Source organism: Cryptomeria japonica, chromosome 1, assembly GCF_030272615.1.
Source record: "Cryptomeria japonica chromosome 1, Sugi_1.0, whole genome shotgun sequence".
Taxonomy (NCBI): Eukaryota; Viridiplantae; Streptophyta; class Pinopsida; order Cupressales; family Cupressaceae; genus Cryptomeria; species Cryptomeria japonica.
Window position 1 is genome coordinate 156,289,907 of NC_081405.1, and position 11,314 is coordinate 156,301,220.

The 11,314-nt window shown below is 37.3% G+C and overlaps 1 protein-coding gene across 1 annotated transcript; it reads right to left on the reverse strand.

The window, feature by feature from the left end:
* Positions 1–222: 222 nt before the first annotated feature.
* Positions 223–4,191, reverse strand: LOC131051804 (linoleate 9S-lipoxygenase A). Its single transcript, XM_057986414.2, has 9 exons — positions 3,751–4,191; positions 3,371–3,657; positions 3,036–3,276; positions 2,598–2,927; positions 2,406–2,491; positions 2,193–2,300; positions 1,785–2,089; positions 1,428–1,691; positions 223–1,268 (listed from the first exon to the last, which is right to left on the reverse strand). Exons 1-9 carry the CDS (start codon positions 3,980–3,982, stop codon positions 494–496), a joined length of 2,628 nt encoding a protein of 875 aa, XP_057842397.2. The 5' UTR covers positions 3,983–4,191; the 3' UTR covers positions 223–493.
* Between the last annotated feature and the right edge of the window lie 7,123 nt (positions 4,192–11,314).

An 11,314-nucleotide genomic window follows, 5' to 3' on the forward strand; every position in this document is an offset into this window, starting at 1 on the left:
ATATAATACTATATAATTATAGTTTAATTGGTGCATCATGATTGCTACTAACTTATATATAGAGATGTCTTTCTTGAAGCATCTATTTTTAATCAGCTTTTCACATAAAAATACAATAGAATTTTATGTATATTATTAAATATATACCCTAGTCATAATCAATCTGATAGGTCTAATCCTTTTAGGCACAGTGAATATTATATTTAGTATTTATTACATAAGATAGCCATAAGCCATAAAACTTCAGTGACTATCAGGTGGGGACTAAGGGTAATACGGAGAAACAAAAGGGAAGGAAAGCTGCACCTCTTTAGGCAATTCTTTATTAAACTATGATGAATTGGGCGGGTGCCAACTACACCCAGTTCTACATAAGTGCACACGTTACTGAATTACATTTAGTGAGTGAGCCCGACAGTGATGCATAATCGTGGCAGCTGCTGTTTTAAACAAAAACTTGTAAATCAAACGCTGGAATAAAAGGAGACAAAGATTAAATAGAAACGCTGTTTGGAATTCCCCTGCCGGTCAATCCGCCCTGCTTGGAGAGATCAGTAGTGCCCGGATAGAGCAGCGTGTACGGAACCTGGGAGGGCCCATACCTGTTCTTCAGGTTGGAATTTTTGTTCCTCTCTGACACATTTTTCTCCACGCCCGCCAGAGTTGCAGAGAATTTTCCAAACGCTTGTTCGATGCCCTCATCGTCAGTCAATTCATGAGTGGATCCCTTCACCTGCCCTAAGTAGGCTTCATCCGTTGAATGCTTCGACAGAAGCTCCAACACCGCCATCACCGTGGTGGCCTGGTTGGGGGTGGAGACAGATGAGAGCATAAACCCCTCTGGGTCATTCATCATTTCGGCGTAGTCAAGGGAATGTTGCTCAGGAATGAGGCGTCTGCTGAGGGTGGGGAGATTGGGCATGTATCCTCCGTACGCATATTGCCCAAAGTTGACGGCTGCATGGTGAGCAGATGCAATCCAAATGATGGTTGTAATCGCTTCCACCGCTTCCTCCACTGACTCCATCTGATACCATCCACTTTCATTCTTCAGGTCTCCATGCCCCACATTCACCGCCTCCTTCCACCATGCTTGCACTTCTGCGTCTTCCTTGATTGCATCGTCGCTCTTGTAGTAGAGAGACACATAATCACTCACCCATTGCTTTAAAGCACCCCAGATCTCCAGACCGTCAACTGCATATGGGTAGTCTTCTATCACAAGCCTCAGTCCGTGAGGTGCCGTTGAGTCTTCAACTGCCATCCCTCTGCAATTGCATAGGTACGTCTCCTAGCTTAGAATTATTTATATGACAGGACAGAGCAGAGAGTATTATACATTTTAATGAGATGGGCGTGCAAGCCTTAGAATGATCTATATGATACAATGGCAGTAGAGAGTAAGAGAGCAAACAAAAACACATTACCTTTTGATTAGATCGGCGGGCAAGCCTTGTTCATTGAGTTTCCAGTGTTTATATGCTTTAGAGGACAACTCTATGGCGTATCTGTAGGGTGTGAATCCTTCTTCAATAACACCATTTGCATTAATCAGAATCTGCCGGGCAGATTGATTAATGTCCATGGTGTCAAAATAATGAGGGAGTAATAGTTTGTGAAGGGGATGCATTTTGCTTAGCTGCCTGTGAGTAGCAATGATGAAAGGCTCGATGACAGCATGAGTTCTTAGCCTGCATGAAGAAGGGAAAAATTAATCATCATGACATTAATTTTTCTACTTGATGTAAATAGAATTACTGTTTCTTGGGTCGATGTGACCTTACCAATGACTGATTAACTGGTGATAACCGGCATCATTAACTCTTGAATGTGCTTTGGCGAGCAGCCACAGAGCGCCTTCTTCTCCCTCTTGGCCAGGGGTATAAACATTACTTTCACATTGGGTGAGACTGGTGTGAGGCAAGCACAACTCGATCGCAACAACCCTCAGAATTCCTTGGTCTGTGAGGAAGAAGAGAGTGCGGGAAGCGTACATTTTACGATGATCTGATTCTTTGTTAATGCGTTCGATGTAGGGCATGTACGCGTCGTAGTAGTCCAAAATAAACAGTCTTTTTGCTTCCAAAGCCTGATCAAGTCATTCGCATTTAATAAAAGTATCAGAATTCTCTGTCCCTTTTGTTTTCGATATCATGTGGAACTAGATAAATCTCTAAATGGATATAACGTACCTGCTGCACGGTAAGCCCATCAAGGTTTCTCTCGATATGCTCTGCCGTTATACAACTCTCTTGAGGGCCATATAACTGGGCGTCCAAGCTGCTTGATGGAGGAAAGCTCTGTTCCAAGTTCAAGAGAAGAACACTAGCATTGTAGTCAATATTCAACTACAACATCAACATTAGCATTCTACTAAAAATGGAGGAGATTTTAAATTGGCTTGCCTGCAGACATTGAATGGCCATGGGATTGAGACCGGAAAGAACTTGGCGTGCAAACTCTTCGTCAGTCTTCCACGCATGTTCGTCAGCTGCAAGTCAGAAATGAAAAATTGAAATTTTAATATCATCAGTTACATGTAATCTACTAGAAGGAATCGCATAAACTTAAGTTGATAAATAGTTTTGATCTCGCACCCTTAATGACTTGGGGAACTGTGAAGTGTATGAGAGCTTGGTCCTGTGTGCTGAGCAATCCTTTCACCATTTGAAGAGGAATTAGGTCTCGACTAAGATCCATGACGTTGTTGATAGACTTGGGGATTCCTTTGCTGTAAATATCTCTCACGTCTTGCAGCGAGTGGAACTCATCGCCAAATATGGATTTGATGGTGGGTACCACCTTTTTGGCCAAGGCTCGCACCAAATTAGACCTGTAGTCGGACAGATTGATATGAGGGAACTTCTCGTCTGGCGGAATGAAGTATTGGGTGGTGGACAACAGAGGCAAGCTCTCGAACTTCCGATCTGTCATATTTATTATAAATATTATCAATGATTGAATCTCCCAAGCAGTTTAAACTAAAATCAATAAACATTACACAAAGGCTAGAAGCTTTATAATATTTAGAGGACCTGTTTTACACCGGGCACGTCCAGTTCTACATCTTCTGGGATAAGGAAGGTCCTGCGATCCACCGAGCACCTCCCTGCGGAGATCAGGATTGCTGTCTGGGTTACCGAGATCATTGTAAAGATCGTAGTCATACACACGATCGTAAAACTTTCTCTCTCCGGTCCCATTTCCTCGCAGAGAAGCCAGCTCTCTCTTTCTCAACGTTAACAACCCCGCCGGCGTTTCATTGGGAAGATGGCTCTGAAATCATTAATATTCACGATATAACATACGTTAATAATACGCCGTTACGTGATTACTTGCAAGTTATCAAATTATCTGTTTCAAATTATACCTGAGTAGAAAAGAAGACCCGGTCGGTTTTGCTGAATAAATAGTAAGGGTAGATCCAGGAGTTACACACAAAACGTAGCGCTGGAAGTTTGCCGGGTACAGCAGAAAGAGTGAGCGATCTCAAGAAGAACTCCCTCGGGTGCGAGTTCCTCACCATCAATGCACCGGGCACTCCCAGATCAGCGTTCCATGTGAAGCTGACGGAGAATTTCGAGTCACCAGCGATGGGACCATCCAGTGGGTTCCAGCTTATTGATTCCTCCTCTCCTTTCTTCCCCAATCCCGAATCTACACAGGTAGGTCGGACAATGGTATAAGTTAATTATTACCAAGGTGAAGAAGAGAAAATATTAATGTGGCAAGTGCTAATAACTATATTACCTTGATCAATCTTGTCGCTACTAACGAGCTGAAGAAAGACTTTCCGCCCGAGCAATTCAGAGACCGTGTCCGCTATCGTGGCAGAGTAGTCGGTAACATCCGCAAGATATGCTTTCATTAACACCACTTCTCCTTTGATTTCAAACTTCTCCGCATTCCCATTTTGAGAGGTCAATGGAATTGTTGGAATTTTTGGAGCAGAGATGTTATTCAATAAACTTTTGACATTCATCTTGCAGGCTATACCTAAAATACTATATCCTGCTCCAAAGTGATCTCCCTCGCCAAGGCTTAACGTGTAACTTGGGCGATCAAACCAACTCTTAAAACACTCACACCGGTTGAGATTGAGATTGAGATACCTTTGCTGCTCCACTCCACATCTCTATTTATACACAGACGGGCGAGCTTCGACGGCAATGGCTTCAGTTCGTTTTAAAAAAACGTGTTTAATGCTTCATCGCAGCGGAAAGGTCATGCAAAATTGCCGGCACTTCTGCTCGAATCAAATTTCAAAACTGATACGGATGGGCGAAACGAAACGCCTTGTTTAACGGATTACGGAAAACATTTTGGAGCGTAAAGACTGTGTTTAGTTTTTCCCATGTGCGCACTGGATCCGAGTTGAAAACGTCTTCGGGCGACAATATGTCATTGTCCTATGCCCGCCTATCCAAAGATTCGACATGTAGGCATTTCTGTTTTTCTTCCCAAATGCATGTTGAAGGTGTCATAAGATCCAGGGCTAGATAAGATCTTTCATTTAAAACTTGCACCGACCTAGTCTTACGGAGATGAAAACTATGGGTCGACAGCAACTTTTATTTAAATAAGAGAGTTGGAAACGCACGTTGTGCAACTTGCACAGATGACTCTGATCTAAATATTAAAAATCATGCCCGTTTAAAATGAGCTTTTCCTCCTTATCTATAATGTTTTCACAACAGATGTTTTGCAAACGACCCATTGATTAATGTTATGAGATTTCCACAATCTATAATTTTATATTTCTGGATTTAATTGTGTATGCAATTTTTTTATCATCAACATTTCAAATCATACTCCGTGATTCAGCATAAGATGAAAAATTACATACACAATCGAATCCAGAAAAAATAAAAGAAATATCACATTGGCTAAATTTTTATGATTCTAAGTTACAATTTTCAATAAACATTAAAAAAAGAGTGTCAATTAATTACAAATTTCTTCAAATTTACTTATTGATCAATTCTGTACACAATTTTAGTAGTGAAATTTGCATATATTAATGATAGATTTAGTTAGTCTTCATATGGCCAACAAAGGATGTGGAGATTCCCTCTATAAGGATTGTGAAACTAGCCAATACCTCCACACAAGCAAATAATGAGCACCTTGTTAATTTCTAGATAACATCACATGACTCGGTGATGGCCTAGGATCATGAAAGGTTAAGGACCCATTCAACAAAGGTGTAATGTAATAGACAATTGAAATTTGACCTAAGATTAAACTAGTCAAATAAGAGTCTAGGTTTGATGAATCCAAATGTTAAGCATCTTAAGATGAAGTAGAAGCTCTCCAAGCTAGTGATTTCTTCTAAATGTTAGGAAGTGAATAGTATGTTGATCCTTCTAGAATACTATAGATAGCGGGACTAATGATCAAATATATTATATATCATAGTATATTCTATGGGATAATTTTATATTATTCTAAGTTATATTTTACCAAATTTTTGAAAATAAAATATTTTTGTTAATCATAAATTTTTTTAAATAGTATTGATCAATTTTCTTGAACAATTTTAATGGTGAAATTTACTATAATGGTATATTTAGTTAATTTTTATGATTTCTATAAAAAAAAGAAAAAGAAATTTTGGTCAACAAAATATATTTTTAGGATGTGGAGATTGCCTCTAGAAGGATTATGAAAGTAGTCAATACCTAAAGAAAAGAATGAGAACCTTATTAACCTCTATAGAAAATCATATGAGAGATAATATTTTTTTGTTATTGCCTCCTGCTCCCCATTTGCAAATTCTTGTCTCCCTCCCAAGACCATAGGGGTTAACTACTCCTCAACTTGCGACCTGGTATTAGACATCTCCAATACAGTTTTGTTTCCCCCTGCCAAAACTCTACTTGTCACCATTGGTGATTTTTTCTTTCCTAAGGCTTTGTTAAACACTTCGATAAATAAGTTATTCGCCAATTTACTGTAAAACCCCTCAAAGGGTTCTTCAAGTATGGCTAAGAACTGTCCCCCACGTGTCTCCTTTGTTCAAGAGTTGGTTCTAGTTCAAAGGTGTTGGACCACATCTCCTACCTCTAAAGGAAGGGTTTAATTTATAGGTTTGATCGTTTGTGGCCCTCACTTACTTAGTTGAACTCCTAGATTTTTTAGCATTGGAAATTGATGGTCACAGGGTAGGTCAAGATTTGCCCCTATACCCATGTTTTTTTTGTCATATGTTTTGATTTTATAGAGGACCTTGGTGTTGTCTTGGCTATGGGTGATTGAAAATATGGTCTCATGCTTTTTTCATTTTCCCTTAGTTGCCCTCTTTGAAACTCCCTAATTGAATCTACAATTGTTTCTCCTAATACCATGTGCAATTTAAGATTGAGCTCTAATACCATGTTGAAATTTCAAATCTCTAATACCATGTTGGTTTTTCAAATCTCTGATACCATGTTGACTTTTGCAACACAAGCCTACAAGATCAAACGACAAACAAAACACCTTCCATAAATGATAGTTGCACAAATGAATGCAATCATACTCAAAAGAAAAGAATAGAGAATTACAAGATGAATTACAATTGTACAATGAGGTTCTTATAAAGAAAGCACATAGCTAAATTTAGAAGAGCTAAAGTGCAAGCACGGGGAGCTAAATAAATCTTAACTCTAGCTAAACTAGATGCGTAAAAGCTAAACTAGGTGCACAACTACAATAAAAACTCCTAAGTGAACCTAAGAGAAAAAACATAACTAGTTGTGAAAAAGAAATGAATAGATAAATATACTCTAATACTCCCCCTTAAGTGAAACTTAGGGTGAGTATAAAAACTCTAAATGCATGAATGCAAAAATGGATCTCGACAATAAAAGGCATGATTAGGTACCTATGTACAAACCAATGAAGTCTAGACTAAGAAGAGAAAAGGAAAAAAACCACATGGAAAAAAAACCCTCTTCAAAAGTGAGAGATGCAATGCATGAAAACAAACGTGAACTACAAGGACAACTTCATTCACATCGAGCATTGATCGCAACTAAAGATAAAGTGGGGACACCAAGGGTTTAGTGAAGATGTCTGCAACTTGCTCCTCTGCAAGTATGTAATCCAAGCTGGGAAGACCATCTTGAATCAACTACTAAATGAAGTGCATGTGGATCTCTATGTGCTTAGCTCAACAATGCTCCATTGGGTTGTGAGAAATATGAATGACACTCTAATTGTCACACCAAAGAATAGTGGGACCATCAGGAGGAAAACCAAACTCTATCAACAACTAATGAAGCCATAAAACCTCATGGCTAGCAAGAACTGTTGCTTGATACTCAGCTTATGTTTCACTTAAGGGAGGGTGTCAGAGAATTTTTAGTAATTAGTTACTTTTTTACAACTACAAGCTATTTCAAAAAAAATTCTAAAGCTTGGATTTTAGAGGATATAGAACTTTTGAAGCTATTACCTACTAAGATCTCTCTATCAATACATGACCAATCATGGCACCAAATTTTGGAGTATAAAGGGATCCCCTTTTAGTACAGATGTTGTTTTCCTATAGGTCATTTGTCTTCTTCTTATCTGCATGGCTCTCATCTACATTCCTCCCCCACCTAGTGGAAGGATGCTGACTGTTGTCATCTCACTTTCTTTTAGCTTCTTCAGATGTTGAGTTAGAGTCTTCTACAAATTTGGCACCTCCTTCTCTAGCTAGGTTATCTAGTTCGATGGCATGGACCCCACTCCTTCTCATGTAGTTCCTCTTACAGCTCTCTCAGTGGGCCTCTCAATTTCTAGACTTATGCCCTCTATGGTTTCTGAGTCTTTGTCTCATACAAAAGGTTTCCCTCTACAAGTTTGGTGACCCATATAAGTGATTCTGCTACATTTGATGGGTCTTTCACCCCTACTCCATTGAGTTCTCCTTGAAAAGGTTATTTTTCTTGGACTATTGCTTAGTGGAAGAAAAAGAGCCAGTGGCTTATTGTCCCAAATACAAAGATTGTTTGGTTGGGACCACTAATGGGTCCCAACTCTAATTTTTAGTAAAGGTTTGTTTTGCTGTTTTGTCTTTCTCTATGGCGTATTTCATTTAGTTTCAACTCCATTGTATGCTAGTTTTGTTTTTTTGGGTATTCCTCCTCTATTTCTTTTTTGTTACCCCTTTGGTAAGTTACTAATTATTTGTACCAAAGATAGGGCCCTATCAAAAACCAACTTATTTTAATAAAAGGTAAATCATAAGAATCAATCATGGACTAGAGTTATAAAAAATTAAAAAGCCATTCAACAAAGATGTAATCTAATAGACAATTAAAACCCAAATTATGATAAGCCTATCCGATAAGAGTATAAGAATATACGTTTGTTGAATCCAAATATTAAGCATCTTATGAAACTCTCCAACCTAGTGAGATGTTCTACAAACTCAGTAGCATTTAGATAAAGTGAATACTATTTTGATACTTCTAGAATACTATACATAGTGGGAGTAATTATCGACTTAAACGGTGAAATTTTACTGCTCTAATGATATATTTAGTTAGTCTTGACGACTTCCATTGAGAAAAAAAGGAAAATATTGGCAATGGCTTCTCTTCGTTTAAAGAAAACGTGTTTAAAGCCTCACCACACTGGAGAGATAACGCAAAATGGACGGTATTCTCCTCGGATTAACATTGGAAACTGATAGGATGGGCGAAACGAAAAGCCTTTTTAAACTGATCACGGATAAAGACTCAAAAGTCACCTGGGAGTTTAGGGTTTTTCCATGTGCACGCTGGATCTCTGGGATTTGAGCAGTGAGTGGGAAAACTTGGGAAAACTTGGAAGGAAACGTCTTCGAGCGACAATATGTCATTTTCCTATGCCTGCCTAGCCAAATATTTGACATTTCTGTTTTTGTTCAGGAATAGATAAGATATTTCATTTAAAAATTGCATCAAAACTACGGGTAGACATCAACTTGAATTTAAATAGAAGGGTTACAACGCACGTTGTGCAACTTGTACAGTTGACTGTGATCTCAATACTAAAAATCATGCTCATTTAAAATGAGCCTTTCTTCCTTACCTACAATTTTTTCACAACAGATATTTTGCAAACGACCCGGTACCTGGGTAATATCACATTGGCTATTTTTTTATGATTCTAAGTTACATTTTTTAAACAGAGTTTTGGTTAATTATAAATTTATTTAGATTTATTTAGTGACCAATTTTACCATACAATTCTAATGGTGAAATTTGTTAAGGATCTTGAGATTTCCTCTTGAAGGATTGTAAAAGTAGCCAATGCCTAGACACAAACAAATAATCAATACTTTATTAACATCTATAACAAATCATATGACTTCATGATGGCCTAGGATTATGAAAGGTTAAGGACCCATTTAGCAAAGGTGTAATGTAATAGACAATTGAAACCTGATATAAGACCAACCAATCAAATAAGAGTATAGGTTTAATGAATCCAAAGATTAAACATTCTTAAAATGAACTAGAAGCTCTCCAAGCTAGTGAGCTCTCCTCCATATTCATCAACATTTTAGAGGAAATGAATAGTATGTTGATCCTTCTAAAACACTATAGATAGTGGGAATAATTATCAAATATATTATATATCATAGTATATTCTATGGACTACTTTATTATTATTCTAAGTTATATTTTACTAAGTTTTAGAAAAAAATTGGCTTATCATAAGTTTCTTAAAATAGTGTTAATCAATTTTCTTGTACAATTATAATGGTGAAATTTATATACTCATTTACATACGATTTTAATGGTGAGATTTACTTACATATTTAGTGGTGAAGTTTTCTTATACAATTCTAATGGTAAAATTTACATATGATGCCATTGATGTCAAAGGAGTGTTAAAGATGTGATAGATGAGTTAGCAGATTGTGAGAAGCTCAACGTAAGGTAGAATCAACATGTAATTGTATAGCAACAAGTATCATAATATCTATGCGTGAGCATTTGTGTTCCGTAAGTACAATGTCAAGTTGTAAGTTTAATTGGTGTATGATTGTAATATCATATTTCATCCATTTTTGGTGTTGAAGGTGTTCCAAAAGTGTTTATGGTATGTTTTTGAGGTCTTTTCCTCTAATAGTGTGTTTACATCGGAAAGTTGTTATGCTCCACATTCTACCTATTTTGAGTATTATGACTAGTGGTTTGTAAGGAGACTATTTCTACACTTTTTCTATTATATTCAAAAGTTTATAGATTTGATATTTTGCAAATACAGAGTTTGAAGTGAAAAAGTGGTTATTGTGCTAGTTGATCAACTGGTGCATTGTTCTAATTTGATGCACTAGAGGTTTGTAATTTGTTCTCACCAAAGATAAGTGTAAGGATGAATTTTGCCACCAGATAAGGCTAAATTGGGTAATGCATAGTGTGTTATTTCTTCTAGAGTAATGTGTGGGCCTTTAGACCTAGCCTATTACATGTTTGGTGATGGTTTATGTTTGAGGAAAACTTGTAGATGCAATAATATTTTCTTAGGAAAATATATGAATATAAATGTAGTTGTAATGCATATATTGATCTAGGTTCATTCCTACTGTAATGTTTGTATGGGTATCAATTTAATTATCCAATATATGTCAATGATGTGCGAGTATGAGGATGATGTTGTGTGATGTTGCATTCCAATCATTGTGTGGTTTCATCAAAACATTATAAGTTGTGTGGGAGAGTTCCCTATAGGTTGATAATATCAAATGCAAGTTGTGTATTCAATTTGAAGGTCCACATTCCATATCTCTATATTCGAGTGGGTTTGGTGTCTCACCTATTGGGTTGGTGCTCAAATCTTGGATTAGGAGATTGGTGTCTCCTATAGGTTGGTACCTACAAATAAAATCGAGAATCGGTGTCTTTGGTAGATTGATGCCTATTTTATACTGTAAGTGAATGATTATTTTATGCTTGGTTGGATCCAGGTAGTAGATCTAGGCATCAATTCTCACCATGGTTTTTCTCATTCTTTGTTTCAACATAATTCTAATGTTTTGTTAGTGTTTTCAACTGATTGTCTGAATTTGCTCAAGAATGAGCCAAATTATATCAACAAGAACTCTTATCAGTGGCCAATGAATGATATTTCAATCAAAGTTTGAATGATCTCCTACACTTTAGGCTTTGCAAGACCAAGGGGGGTGACCCTTTGAAATATTTAAAGAATTTGTAGTAAGATGAACTGAAGGGGGCTTCACTTAGTGAACCTGGGTTATATCACGTGCGTTCATGGCATACTAAAGAATCCCCCTATTTTCAAAAAAATATTGCCCTAGAATCTTTTTTTTCTACCCCCTCCCAATACACAA